This window comes from Protomyctophum bolini (assembly GCF_963924005.1).
Source record: "Protomyctophum bolini genome assembly, chromosome: 11".
Classification (NCBI taxonomy): domain Eukaryota; kingdom Metazoa; phylum Chordata; class Actinopteri; order Myctophiformes; family Myctophidae; genus Protomyctophum; species Protomyctophum bolini.
In genome coordinates this window covers 31,276,802-31,292,702 of record NC_137872.1, presented here as the reverse complement: position 1 = coordinate 31,292,702, position 15,901 = coordinate 31,276,802, and the positions used below count along the sequence as shown (strand labels likewise).

The following is a 15,901-nucleotide window of genomic DNA, read 5'->3' as shown; positions in this document are numbered from 1 at the left end:
TTGATTTGATTTATTTTATTTTGCACAACAGAACATATAGCCTACATACCGTATGCATACTAATATGGTATTCTTTCCAAGGGAAAGTTGACAGGTAGTTTAGGCCTACACAGTGAGGTGAAACCCTAGAGAGGCTTATATGAGATCCTCACCATTTACATTACATGCATTTTGAACTTTGTATTATTAAAAACAAACAAATACAAACAAAGAACAAAAAAGAGATAGAAACAAATTATAAAGTAAAATAAATAGGACATACTGAACAGAAAGGACATAAACAAAGGTATAAAGCTGTCCAAAAGCTGTCCAATAGCTGTGGAGAGACAAAATATTTGTCTCTTGAGATGTACTGCAGTACAAAATAGGAAGTATAGCGAAAATAAACAAATAATCAAGTAAAGTAAAAGTACAGCACAATTGTACTTACTGTATGTACAGTACTTTCCACCACTGCTTTTGTACTTACTCTGAGTTGAAAATGCAAGTCATTGGTGTCTGTTTTTTTCCGTAAATGAATGCCCTACTTGATGATACAGTACAAAAGCATCAAAAGTAGCAGATCCACAAGCTCGAAACCCGGTGCGAAGCGACACATCTTTGAGCTTGTAAATCTGCTACTATAGCTATTTCTTTATTTGAATCCTGAAAGGTAGGACAGGTTCATTTGAGGTTTCCGCCCGACAGAGACGAAGTGTGAAAGTGCCTGTGGGGGGTTTCCAGGAAGACAGTTGTGTAATGACATGGGGATGAGATCAGTGATGGATGTGCTCTGGTAACCATGTCATCATGGATACCTGACATAAACAAGAACAAAACACGTACTATGCAAGTTCAAACTGCAAAACATTACCAATCAGTGCTTAATTGTGATCCAGCTTGGCTCTGTCTCAGTGTCTCATATCATCATCACCTTTTTGGGTGTGGAGGTTTTAATGGGTTGTGAATAAATTATTATTTAATTTTCCAAAAGATTAAAATATATGTTTAGACCTCTTTTGGATGTTGAGCTGAAAGAAGTTGGGAATCACTGCTCTATTTTGTCAGAGAGTGTCTCAGACACTTAAAATGGGAACATGATCTAATTTCGGAATGTAAGCCAGCAACATTTCCTCTCTCATACATTACTGAGTGACAACCATTCTGAAATGAGCTAAACATGACCGACAGGTTTTTTCTTTTCCACACACAGTAACCAGCTGTTTATTGCTGTGCAATCGATCTGCACCTCTTTGATAGTACATGCAAGTGTGCAGCATAAATACATGTATACACAAGCTAGGAAAACAGATTCACCTGAGATTTCAGTCATATAATATAGCATGGCATAGAGTGTCAAAACTGTCAATGGATTTTGTACAACCAACCATGGTAATATAACCATGGCTTAGAGCTCAAAGGCAGAATTGAGTACATAGGCTAATATACTGTAGTGACGAATAATTGTTTTTCAAGACACTGTTCACCTTCACGGGCTGCATCTGGTAGCAGCAAATCGTAGACTGAGGACAAACTCTGAGAATTACGACAATCAGTGTGGAAAATATTGTGCTTATCTTGAAGAATTTGCTTGATAAATCAGCTGGCTCTGCACCTGGATGCAGAGCCATGGTGTCTCGATCCTGGCTCTGCATCCTGATGATTTGCAACTGATGTTGATACTTTTACTTAAATCAAGAAATGTAGTACTTGTTTAATTCCACCACAGCTGAACGCTGTCCAGAGAATGGAGGCCAACGTGGCCTCCAGAGGAGGTGACTCTGCATGCTTCTAATCTCACTGCAGTACGTGGACGGAGGCCGTGTTGATTTTGATTTCTTATTCCTTTGCATCGGTTTCTTTTATTTACAGTAGGATGCAGGATGTGTCCTATAAGAACACCAAAGGTCTTTCAGAACAGAAATATGAAATACAGATGCAGAAAGTCACCACAGAACTGGTTTCCTTAGAGAGAGTCAATTTCACTAAGTAAGATTATAAATCTCCACAATAAACGGCCAGCAAGTGCATTAGGTTATGAGTTCCATCCAGAGATCCACGTTGCAGGATTATAAAAATGTCAGAACTATGAATCTAAAGTTATTGATAGCCCAAACACATACAAAAATGAGTGATGGTATATATAAATATGGCAGTATGGCACGTGAGTTATCGCTTGACAAAAACAACACTGCTCAACTCTGAAGCTTTACATTTCATTTGTGGAGAGAGAGAGAGAGAGAGAGAGAGAGAGAGAGAGAGAGAGAGAGAGAGAGAGAGAGAGAGAGAGAGAGAGAGAGAGAGAGAGTTGTACAGTATACATTGGGGAGGGTCTCACAACAGAGAATGCAATGGCTTCTTCTACTTTTCTCTTGGGACTACCCTTTTACGTGATAAGAATCTGACTCTGAACAGATGAAAACTGTCTCACACTTCTCATATGGGTGCGCGCGCGCACACACACACACACACACACACACACACACACACACACACACACACACACACACACACACACACACACACACACACACACACACACACACACACACACACACACACACACACACACACACACACACACACACACACACACACACACACACACACACACACACACACACACACACACACACAAAAACTGGACTATGAATAGTCCTTTAGATCTGCTATTTTTGCCAAATGTTTGTATATTTATGTCTGTTTAGCTACTACATATGTCATGAATATGGACACCAGGGTTGATGTGTAATGTAGACACAGGTGTGTGGACATATATATAGTACTAGTGGTTGTTTGATGTGTAAATCAAGGCTGCACTGCAGCACACTGAAGTAATAAAGGGAACCATGGGGGGTCTAGAGTGAAGCCCCTCACAGCCAAGCCTTGAGCATATGGACTCACCAAGACCTGGCAACAAGTTGGTGCCAACTAGAGTCAATAGGTCACGGTCACACAGGCCGTGTGTGCTGATTTGACTGTCTCGTATTGGAGTGGTGCACATCACTGTTGAACTGGAAAAAGTCTTTACATGGCAAAGGAAATTAAACTGGCTGGCACAATACTTAAAAGTAAAAAAATATTGAGTTGTTTAAAAAGAGGGGCAGAATGAGTAGACCAATCACTGTATGTGGCAATCCTGCAGAATCTTTTTTGCAAAATGTGGAGTTTGTGAAGATGTGTATTATAAGTAGCTCCCCAAATGATATTGCAATATATAAGATATGGATAAATTAAGCTATAATAAAGAGTTGGGAGACGGTTTTGATTAACCAGACTACGGAATTTGCCAATAATGCCAATGGATTTTGATATTTTCTTACAGACATGGCTAATGTGGTTTGTCCAGCTTAGTCTTTCATGGATAATTACACCAAGGAAGGTTGTTGATGTAACCTGAGAAATTGGATCATCTCCTATAGACAGACAGGTGTTAGAATTACAATACTTTTTATTTTTTGATGTAAATATAATACAATTTGATTTTTTTTATGTTCAGTGATAATTTGTTTAATTTAAACCATTTTGAAATATTTTCAAGATCGTGATTAGCCTTCAGTATTCAGAAATCAGTATGTGAAATAAATAAATTTGTATCATCTGCAAAAAGTACAGGAAACAAGAAGGACAAAAAGCTGCGGCCAAATCTAATGGATATAATAATATATAATATATATTTAATGGATATAATAACATCTCAATTCTGTAAGAAAACGGCTAGTCGGGAATTCTCCTTTAAAATAAATATTAAACCACGTAGGATTTGACAGTGCCTAATGTGTGAGCACTGAGCAGGTGTGCACGTTGACACAGTTCCATTGATGTTGGCAGGCCGATGTCCCTGGAGGCTGCATGGGGTAAATGATCCTGTCTGTCTTTGTCCCGGACAAAAGGACACAGGGTGTCACAGAGGACATAACCCTGGGAGGGACTGACGCCCATGCTGTCACTCCCTGGCTTAACCTATTTAGAACGGAGGACAATTCTAAAAAGAAAAGGCATACCTTCTAAATCCTGAGTTTTCTGAAAAAACGTAGGAAAACAATTTACAAGTGTGAGCTTAGATTAAGCAGAGTAAACACAACAACCAACAACATGGTAAATAGTTACACAAGTACTGTAGAAAAGAGAACAATATGCAGTGCCTCAAAGAAACTGGGTGAACATCAAACCTATAATTTGTATAAACAATATGCTATCTAGTATCTACATGCTATTTTTAACATGTCTTGTCAAGAAAAAAGCCCAAATATAAATAACAAAAACATGTTAGTTAAGTATGAGTAACTATATCTCCAAAGAAATATACATGTAGTTGACTAGAATAATTTATTTACGTTGCAGGTTGCACTGCTCTGTTATGTACTATAAGTTTACTCATAGCAGGATTCAGGAACATCTGTCGTCAGATGGTAACCTCTACTCTCTCCTATTAACTGTGTGCAGTGCATGGATTCTATGCTCAGTGACCAGTGAATTACATTACATTGGCTCTAGTGTACTTTCTAGTTCATTCGAAAAGTTCAATATATAATTTCCAGAACATGCTCATTGCTCAATATGTGAAAGAGCACGGAAAGTTACCAATTTGTCACTGTCAGTAAATGAGTTATAGTAAAACCAGGTAATACCAGTCAGATGTCTCATTTTGGCAGAAGACTCGTCATCTCACACTGTGTTGTGTAAATCAGAGGTTCCCAACCACCTGTACATGGACCGTTGCCAGTCTGTGGGACATGTAGGCCTACCACCGCGACATGTACCACCATGAGTAGAATGCATATATAACCAGGATTTTCCAATAAAGTTTACACGGTTTAACTTGTCAGGCCATTTACACTGTAAGTAGCCTGAGAAGTCAAATTGTGTAAACTATATTTTTACAAGGCAACAGAACAGGTTTGAGTTTGACTTACGAACGTATCTAACCTACAAAAAACACATCTTCACTGATGCAGAGGTGGATAGAATGTAATGTCATGTTGGTATTCATTGCTTACATAATAAAATCCCCTATTCAAGATCTGTGATATTTACACTAAAGGTAGCTGCTCCCGTTTTGCCTTTGCTGAGGTGTAATTATGCACCAGGCAGCACTCTTGAGTAAAGTGTGTGTTGGATTAGGTAGTGTACAGACAGAGCCTCCCGAGGCACTTTAGCTCTGCTATAAATCTCTCTACTCAGCGCTTTGATCACCCTGCAGACTAATACACCTGCAGGAATACTAGTAAGGCCAAGGAGATACAAGTCAGATTTGGAATTACAATTGTTTTTTATTATTCAAATATGTATTGTGGCATAACCAACAGTCTGTGGAAATGGTTTTCAGAACAGCACGATAGGATGGGACAGACTGGTCACTGTCAAAGGGTAGACAAAAATAACGAATACAAGGGACAGTTTTTCATCGAGAATAAAAATAAGAATCACACACATCCACATGCCACACATGTAGATATTATAAATTAAATTAGACAATGTGTTTTATGCTTACATTGTGGCCGGTCGAGCTTCTAGTCGTTATAATTCCCATGCCAATATTATCATGGCAAAGTAGTCAAAGCAAACGCATGACAATTAAAATTAAACAGATGACACAACTGAGATATTGTATAGATCTGCCTGTATGTCCAAAACAGTTACTTTTCAGGATTCCAAAAATTGCAGATCTAAAAGCTCAAAGCGTGTCGCTTCACACCACATTTCAAGCTTGTGGATCTGCTACTTTTGAGACGCTGTAGTATGATCACGCAAGGCATTAATTGATAAAAATGACAATATGATTGTACAGAGTAACAAATTACATTTTTAATGTAACCTTAATAGCGTGTCTGATGAGTGATGAGAAATCAAAACCAAGTTCAGTTGACTGCCATTCCAGCTGAATAGGAGATAAACCATGACACCGGTATAGTGCATTCACGTCATACAATGACACGTATACAGACAGGGAGATAGTAGGCCAATATATCCACAAAGATACAGTACATACAGCAATTCCATGCATCCATCATAATATGTGATTATATGTCTGTGTGCGTAAGTAGAGAGAGACCTGCAGGTAGTTAACACGGAATAGTTCAAGGCTTTGTATATTTCAAATGTTTGAAAGCAGCAAACCAACAGACCACTGTGACACAAGACAGACAGCTCTATAGCCCTGCTGTCCATACAGACGGGCTGCAAAGGCCCCCAGACTGGAGAATCACAGAAAACAGACAGACAGACAGACAGATCTTAATAGGCGACAACATGGATACAAGGCTGTGTTGTCTGGTAGGGTACTGTAGAATCCACAGCATTGGATCCTTAGAAAAAGGCAACAAACGCTATATAACAGTGACCAAAGATTGGCATTTCAGGATACCGTTGCTGCCGGGCAGAAATCTCCATATTCTAACCTTTTATGTTTTATTATTTCTATAAATAGAGCATAGCAGTGGCCATGGTTTTCTGGACCCACTGAGATTCATTTTTCCCGTAGAGATTTACAAAAATATTGATCAATATTATCAATTATTTTAAGCCTAGAATCCAGCCATCCGGGACCATGGTGAATCAACACCTTTGATTATGTGAAAAAATGAAAATGAAAACCGCTATACAAAGGGTATTAAATCTATGTATTAAATGTAGTATATCATATTCTGTGAATGATCAATCAATCCTCGAGGGCTGGATTCTAGGCTTTAAATAACAAATACTTTTGTAAAAAGAAAGGAATGGCCGATTTTTCAGTGGGTCCAGAAAACCACCACCGCCGTTTTTGAATTTGAAATCCTGAAATGTAACAGTTTTGGACATACAGTATGAGGTTTCTACCCGGCAGACAATATACAATGTCAGGATATTTAATAGACAGAGCATTGGAGTGTTATAAAGACTGATTTATACTGATAATCAAAGATATACAAGCTCACAGTGCATTGCATCCGTGTTTTGCGTATACGATAGCGTGGCACAACCAAGCATCTGCGCTGAGTAGACCAGAGCCTTGAATCCCAAAAGCAGCTTTTATGAAACAGTTTAAGCCTCAGTAATAGTGCTGCACTTTATATTATGTTAGATGGAAATAATCCAGTAAAGATTCTTCCAGGAAGCACTGTTGGTTTCGGTGGCATGTTTCTTTTACAATACTCCTAACATGCTGCTAAAATAGTCTCTTTATATAACCAGTGTCACCATTACTGTATAATGGACAACAGCACAGTCACTAAGATGTATTAGATTTACTTCTCTAAATCTAAATCTTTGGCAATATAACAAGCTACAGTTGGTTTGCTACAAGTTGCTGCTTGCATTCCCTTTAATCTGGCATTATAATAACGTTTTATAAATTCTGGAACTTGAACTGGACAATTCAAGTTTCCAGGATTGTGGATTATGAAATTAGGCCCAGCAATGTCACGAGACAGTACAGTATGCTGTGCTGCAGAGCACAAGAAGCTGCAACCTGCCACATGTACTGTACATACAGTACATGAAGCTGCAACATGCCACAAAAAGAGAGAAAAAAAGAGATGTATGCCACATGTATGTTTGATACCAAATGTGGTATAGCCTACTTTTTGTTTATATGAAATCAAATCCCTGGTCATGCCCAGTGACATTCTTTTAAACACAAAAACTTAAACATGATATATTGCTAAGCACAACAGGGTTCTGTCGTGCCTCAAGCCTATTTTAGGCTGGTCCGGTGCATGTCAGGAACAGGACTTGTATACACAGTAGTGGAAGGAAGGCGCTAGAGCAGTCTCAGACAACCGACAACGTTTCGATGTCACTACAACATCTTTGTCGGGTCTACCTGACGAAGATGCTGTAGTGACATTGAAACGTTGTCGTTTCTGCTCCAGTGCCTTCCTTAGTTCCTTACTTCCTTCCACACGATATATTGCTTTCGTACAGCACAAATTAGTGTAATGTAGGCTTTTGGCCTGACAGCGGTGCGTGCCGCGTGTTCGAGTACCGTTCATGACCACCTTTGCTGAATGTCTCTCCCATTCTCTCCTTCCTGTCCATCTTCACGTGATACTATCAATAAAGGCAGAAAAGCCAAAAACTAATCTTTAAAAAAGGGGGTTAATATCAGTGCATGTTTTCATGGAGTCAACTGTCAAAGCATCACAGGTCACAGCTGCCTGCCAGTCTGCCTAAACATCATTCCAGGATCATTTTGAAAATGTTTAACAATTCATAGGGGGTTCCATGGCACAAAATCTCTTATGGGGGCCTATGGTTAATGCATCTTAATTTGGGGGTCCTTGACATATACAATTAAGGTGCACTTAAGGCACTTCACATTCAGTTGTCTGCTGCTTAGTGGCCCAACAGATAATCAGTCTGTTGGGTCAGGGCAGCTCCCAGGGCTTAAGGTGAATAACATTCTATGAATGAAAGGTGCTACACAACCAAACACATTATTAACCCCTACCTTAACTAGTACAAAACTAACCTTAGCGAGTATACAAACTTCCTTTTTTTGCGAGTTAGTTCTGATAAATAATAGGATGACAACAAAGACAATGGTTGGGTTTTGTTCATGACAGCTCATGAAATAATTAGCCTTCTGAGAAACAGGCCTACATTATCTGTGTAGTGTCCTACCTAGTACCTAGGAAGCAGGTCACAAACCAACAAAGCGTATTCTATCAAAATGTCCTTGAGTTGAACTCTATACCTGCTCAATGCTTAGTGCTTACTCACTGTATAGTGAAAATCTCCCTGGATGAGTTTGAGATAAATTAATGAACCTAGTATATCTGCCGACTCATTTTAATTACAAATAGCAGGCTATCATGTCCCGACAATGAAAGTGGAACTCCTTTGATTGCGTTAATTTGGCACAGAGATATAGTGGCACACAAAGCACATGAAATCAGATTATTAGGAGCATTTCACCCAACATCACGCACCGTGTGCACTATTCTAGCTAATTCATTAAGATGTTATTGCAATTGCCTTGCATTTCAGATAGATTCCGCTAATTGGATGTGCGTTTGCTTGGCCTGGATTATTTATAGGCTAGGACAGTGGTTCTCAAAGTGAGGTCCAGGGACCCTCAGGGTTCCTTAATGGACCGTTGTAGGTTTGTAACTCTGAGAGTGTAAGTGGAATTTGAACACTCTCAGAGTCAAGGATCCTTGAAACAGTTTGACAAACCACAGGGCTAGGCTATACTCTGTCATGATCAAGTCTGTGTCACCCTGTGTGGCTGGAATTCAAAGAACTTCGTCCGATTGTCCAACTAATATGCCTCCTACTTAATGTCTTTTATCCAGAGTCAGAACGAACGGCACCAGGGGTCCCCGGGCCTCCGTCGGCGCCGGGAGCGCCTCCTCCAGAAAGCGCTCGTTGTCCTCCTCGACGGCAAACTGCAACGTCTGCGTCCTGTTGACGCAGTAGATGCGGTCGCCGATGACGGCGCAGCGGAACGGCGAGGGGCTGTCGCGGGGGAACGAGGCGCCGTCGTGCCACACCTTCACCACCGTGTTGTACTTGTGCACCGTGACGACCCCACCGGCGTGGCCCTCCTGCTGCTCGCGGCTCACGTCGAAGCGGTACACGAAGCTCCTGTGCGCCACCATGTCCGTGGACTTCCTGCGGCTGTTGTTGAACGGGCACTCCTCCCACTCGTCGCGCCGGCTGTCGTAGCGCAGCAGGCGGTAGAAGAGCGAGCCGCCGGACACGAACAGCTCCCCGTGGCAGGTGGCCACGGCCTCGTGAGCCACGGCGAACGCGCCCTTGGGCAGCGGCGCCACAGGGCTCCACCTGTCCGCACGGGGTTGTCACAATTATTACATAATCGTCCAATGGCGATTGTTTGAGGTGATCGCAATTCTTTTTGTCATAATCGTGTCCATGCATGTTGCTATATGAGACAGAGATGTCTGAAACACAGAGGTAGCTCCCGGCATGAAAGGTACTGTATAACAAACAAACGTATTACACCAGGTCTAAAATGTATTAAAAAAATGCCAGTAGGCCTAATTTCTTGGTATATTTTAGTTCATCGTCATATCTGCCCTGTGCACTTTTTTTTATATGAATCCTAAAAGCCAATGTTCAAATTTCCAGTGCCCAAAAACACAATTAAAACCGTCAAATCGCGATTATCTGTGCGACAACTCATCGTCAACTTAAAATGGTGCCGACAGCCCTACCTGTCGGCGCGCGGGTCGTAGCGCTCCACGGTGAACAGGCACTCGCCTCCGATGGCGTACAGGTGTCCCTCCATGGAGACCAGCTTGAGCTGGGAGCGGGGCTGCGTGAGCGGACGGACCTGGCTCCAGTGGTCCGTGGCCGGGTTGTAGCAGAACACGGCGGCCGAGACCTTGCTGCTCTTGTTGTTGTTGTCAGTCTGATGCTGCTGCTGCGTGCCTCTGATCCCGCCTGCAGTGGTGGTGGGGGGGGGGGGGAAGCACTCAAATGTTTTAGTACACTGACTAAAGTACACTAAACCTGGGTGATTTGAGTCTACTTGAGTAAAACTTAAGTACAAAAGGTATTGGCATCGAAATGTACTTAAAGTACATGCACTATATGCAGAATGTCCCATTTCAAGTTTTCAAATGTATAAACACAGACCTGTAGGCCCATCAGGCCTACTTGGGTACAATGTAAGTTGGGAACAATGCAAATCGGCATCACATACCCCACACTATAGTATGCGGTCTGTTATATCCGTTGCCATACCACCCGTTTTAACTGTCTGTCTGTGACTGTGTGTAAATCCCTGTGCAGTGGTAAACGTCTGTGGAGAATTTGTGGGAGAATGAAGAGTGCAAACTGACTGCGAAAAGTGGATACAGACTAAATGGCAGGTGTGGGGAATAAGGCTGGGGTTGCCATGGCAATCAATTGGCTCAGGCAGAGCCTGGAAATTGCACAGGTGTGGGACTTCTCATTATGTCCACAGTGGCAGAGCCTGACCAGAGCCTTTTCTGCATACAACCGGCTCAAGGCCGGGCACTGCACTCCCTGTGGTGGAGTCTGGTGTGAAGTCGGTGGGGCGACTCGAATTAATTACGATGTCATGTGGATTACAGACATTAATCATGTGACATTATATGACATTACATTACATGTGGTGTGGTGCATTTATTGTAAGATATTGGCTAGTTAAAAATGGCTGAAATGTATATAGAGCTGAAGTGGGCAATGTATGTTTTGTAATAATAATCAAAATCTGCAAAGTAACTATAGTACATAAAGTTTTCAAATAAATGTAGTCGAGTAAAAGTACAACATCTGCCTCTGAGATGTAGTGGGAGTAGAAGTAAAAGTATTGTAAATTAGAAATATACTCAAGTAATGTATACAGAAAGACCTCAACATTGTAGGCGTATACTTGAATACATGTACTTAGTTACTTTCCAGCACCACTGCCAGCCAGCCAGCCCACCTGCCACGAAGAGGTAGTTGTACATGGTGCACATCCCGGCTCCCTTTGTGTGGAGCAGGTCCTCCGGCATCTTGGTCAGCACTTTCCACTCCTTTGTCTGGCTGCAGTAGTAGAAGATACAGCGGCTGTGCGTTTGCGTTTCCTCCACGCTGACCGAGGACTGGGAGGAGGAGGAGGATGACAGCGGGCTCTGGGGGCGGCTGCTCTCCCGGCTCGGCGGTCTGCTGCTGCTCCCATGCACGCGGTCGTACACCTCGTTGATCTCGGCCACCGCCAACACCCTGTTCCCCCCCTCCATCCTCCGCGCCAGGATCTCCTCTCTCTCGGCGCCCGTCAGGCGGCCGTAGACGCCGGGCGTCCTCAGAACGTGCAGGAAATTGTCGCTCATGTACCTGTACACGTCCTCCTTCAGCTCCGCCAGCCGCTGCTTCTTGGCTTTTGTCAGAAGGTCGTAGCAGTTGTCTGCGGTGATCCGCTGCTGCTGCTGCGGCGGCGGCACTGCGGGATCGATCGGTGGGGTTCTATCCCCGGTGATATTATTATCCGTGGCATTTTCTTTGCCGTCCTCCATTTTTTTGGCGGTGCAACAATAACACGGGGATATCTTAAAAAGTCATAAAGAAACTCCACCCTGTCTGTCACTCACTGCATGCGTCTTGACTGATCTCCCTGATCCCTCGATCTCTGACTGCTCTCTTCTCTCTGAAGTTCTCTTCCCCGGAGATCCGTTTCCTCTTGGCCTGCCCCGCTGCCCCTGACACGTTTTTTCCGAATAGGCAGTTCCTTCCACCCACTACCCTCTCCGGTTCTGTTCTGTCTGGGATGTGAAGCCGCGGGTCTCCGTCCGTGCTGCGTGTCGTCGCCTGTCGGTGTGTGTCCCCGATCAGCTGGCTGCTGTGTCTGTGTGTGACTATGTGCGCCTACGTGAGGAGCGTAGAAACGAATCCCCACCCTTTACTTCGCCTGGGAGGGAACTCCTTTTATTAAAATGATTGGGATTGTACTGTCGCCGATTCTTTTCACATGCAGACACATCCTACTTGTGTACACTGCCTATCAGGGGCGTTGGCAGTGCGGTGTGGTAACCTACTGCAACTAAATAAAGAAAGAGCTCAGGTTGGTTTGATAACAACAACAGCAACAAGTCACACATTGTGTGTGATGCTGTGTGACTGTGACTCCTCCTAATTGTCCGTTTTGTGAATGGGAAAATCATTCATTTGATTTTGGATAGGTTTCGCCTTATTTAAAATTATTAATGTCAAAATGTAGGGCTTGTCCACTGTGGGATCTTTTGGAAAGTAATCTCCTGCAGAATCTCCACAGTCAGATGATGAAACAAACCGTGTTCCATTATAATAATAAACTAGAAAAAGTGCCCCTCGTCACCTCATGGCACAGGTCTCCACCAGGAGGGTCAGGTTGTGGCCTCCTGGTGGTGTCATAATAGGCCAATGTGAAAAGGGTGACATTTCTTATTATGCCTTGGATGGCAATTGGATGATTTTAGACATTTTGTTCCAAAAAAGTGTTTTGCAAAAATACACCTGTTGGTGGCGCTATAACAGGCCAATGTGAAAAGGGTGGGATATATTCCTCAGCCTAGTAGGAAAGTCCATGAAAGATTTCACGTAAATGCATCTGCGTTCATGATTTGAGGCTTTTTGTTCAAAATGGGCCAATTAATGTTAGCCAATTAGGATGGAATCTGAAATATCGGACAGATCCGTCTTAAACACATGACTATAGAGATACTGTTTAACGATTTGCGTGATTTTTGGACAGAATCTGGAGTAATATCAATAACTGTTTTTTACAAAAGTCGGCCTCCTGGTGGCGCTATAACAGTCTGTTCTGGAAAATGGCATCGACCGGGGTAACGGTGCCGGAGATTAGCTGGTAACAGACGGATGGATGGACGGACGGACGCACACACACACACACACACACACACACACACACACACACACGGACGGACGGAGTGCAAAACATACTCTCTCCTCATGCCTTCGGCCTGGTGGAGACAATAATATGAAATATAACAATAAAAACGTGACAGTGTTCAGCACCATGGACAGCATCGCACTTGCCCCCATAATAAGCACCCGCTAAAATGTCAATGGACACCATGTGCTCATTGTTCTGACTTGGAATGAACAACTTGTCATTTGATTACCATGTCATAAACCTGTTCAGATGGAGCACAGATAATTTTAACCACACTGAAATGCTCATTTTATGTCGTAATTATGTTTTTTGAAGGCTATATTTGATGTGTATCATGTTTTCAGCCTTGCTACAATGCTTGATACAGTAGATGCCACACACACACACACACACACACACACACACACGGGTAGGCCTATAATATATTTCAAGTGGAAAAACATAACACGGCACATTGAGTTCCTCAGTTAAAATGTATTATTGAGTACTGTATAATCAGGCTTCAGCCTGCTGATCCGTGTCTGCTGTATACAGCAGGAATGTCTGCAGCCCACTTACACGCCTGACCTCCTGTCTGCATTGATCAGATTGGTTGACATTATAAAGTTACCATGGTGTTGTTCTCTTCTTATGGACAATGACATAACAAAGGTCACAGATAATGTATACGTCTCCTCCTGTCAAGATGTGTGGAAAGGACTCAGCTAAGTGCAGACGGAGGAGGCATACTCAAGAGTTCATTAAGTCATTAAAATGGCAAAGCATCTGTATCATTTATTTGAGCTAATATATATAGGCTACTGCAGCCATACAGCAACATACGTTTTTCATAAAACACACCTGCGCTCCTTCCATGCTGACCATGTCCAGAGTTCCACCGGAGGTGGTGAAAGATGTCAAAGACACAGAATGCAAGCAAAATGGAAATCTGAGACAAGACTCGGAACAGAATACAGGAAAATGCAGACAAAAATAGCTAACACAGGGAACACAATGTAACAGTGCTTGCCTTAGGATCTGGCAGAGTGAGTAGGAACTGGGAAGTGACCAGCAGGCCTAACGAGGTAAGGTAAGAGGAACCAGGTGTAGATGGACAGGTAACAGATATGATGGGAATGAGGTCAGCTGCGTGGAATGTTGGAGTGGCCAGAATAGGAGACCGATGAAACAGGAGTGAGACAGAATTTGTGACAACTTCCTTGTATATGCTGTTTATTATATAGAGGCATTCTAAACATTCCTCTCCTCTCACAGTCTTAATCCATTTGTCCATGGGCCCATTCCATCAGAGCTGAAGAGAAATGAGTCCTCTTTTCAAATGAACTGACAATGTGAAGATAAAGACAACCTTGTTCTTTTGTTGGTCCTCGTCTCGGTCCACTCAAAGACTGGAGGACTGGGTTTGGTTCATTTTAAAAGGTCCATATGTGAAAAGATTTCCCTTAAATTAACAGGGTTTTTTTGGTGGACTTTTTGGACAGCTATATTTCAATCCTATTCTGACATACTGGGTGTACCTATCCCACCCAACCCGTTAACGGCCTTGTTTGGCATTCCCCCAGGGACTAACATTCCTCTCTACACCTTAAGAGAATAATGTCCTTTACTTCTCTTTTAGCCAGACGTCTTATACTCCTGAAATGGAAACAAGTTTCCCCACCTACACATAACGGATGGATAAAAGACGCACTATTCTACCGTAAGCTTGAAAAGATTAGATTCTCACTTAATGGTTCCATGACAACTTTGCAGCAAACATTGACGCCCTTTGTTGACCATGTAAAAACCCTGACGGTAGTCTCAGAGATGAGCGATATTTGAACTATATAATGGTGAACGCACATAGGCCTATGCATTGTACATGCGTCGTGTAAACCGGTGGCTGCGCCACATGTAACAGCATAGGAACATATAGGTTAAGCAAGCATCATGTATAAAATCATTCCAGTCATGTGATCTCTCTCATTAATATTTGTTTAAGAGATTTCATGAATAATGATTTGCTTCTGATGTGAGTGCAGTGCAGCCACGTGTGTGCCCATCTGACCCACAACGCAGCCTAAGCAGGCTGAGCCCAGACCTCATTACAGGGACAGGAACAGCACATCTCCCGGGAGCAACAATGTGAGCAGTACTAGTGATGGAAGAAGTATTCACATGTTGTACTAAAAGTATCAGTACTGCAATGTTGAAATACTCTGTTACAAGTAATTCAAATATAGGCTATACTCGAGCATCAAAATATACTCATTGTGCAGAATGTCCCATTTCCCAAGTTCAAAATGTATTAAAAGAAATCTACGTAAGCTCACAATGTGTCACGTCGCAACACATTGTGCACACATTGGCTATTTTCAAATCGGCGGAATATATATGCAGGTGAAGTCGTTAATGTATGGTTTTTTATGATAATAAATCGCCAAAGTAACTAAGCTGTCAAATAAGAGTAAAACGTTTATATATTGCCTCTGAGATGTAGTGGAGTAGAAGTAAAAGTATTCCCATGCTTTTTGTTCTTGCTTAATGTAAGTCGCTCTGGATTAAGTGCCGTCTGCTAAATGCCTAAATTGT

At 42.4% G+C, this 15,901-nt stretch overlaps 1 protein-coding gene across 1 annotated transcript; it reads right to left on the bottom strand.

Moving 5' to 3' along the window:
• Nucleotides 1–5,232: 5,232 nt before the first annotated feature.
• LOC308323844 (kelch repeat and BTB domain-containing protein 11-like) lies at nt 5,233–12,216 on the bottom strand. The gene is made up of 3 exons (XM_080775698.1): nt 11,384–12,216; nt 10,143–10,371; nt 5,233–9,750 (listed from the first exon to the last, which is right to left on the bottom strand). The coding sequence occupies exons 1-3, from the start codon at nt 11,952–11,954 to the stop codon at nt 9,243–9,245; spliced, it is 1,308 nt and encodes a 435-aa protein (XP_080631824.1). The 5' UTR covers nt 11,955–12,216; the 3' UTR covers nt 5,233–9,242.
• Between the last annotated feature and the right edge of the window lie 3,685 nt (nt 12,217–15,901).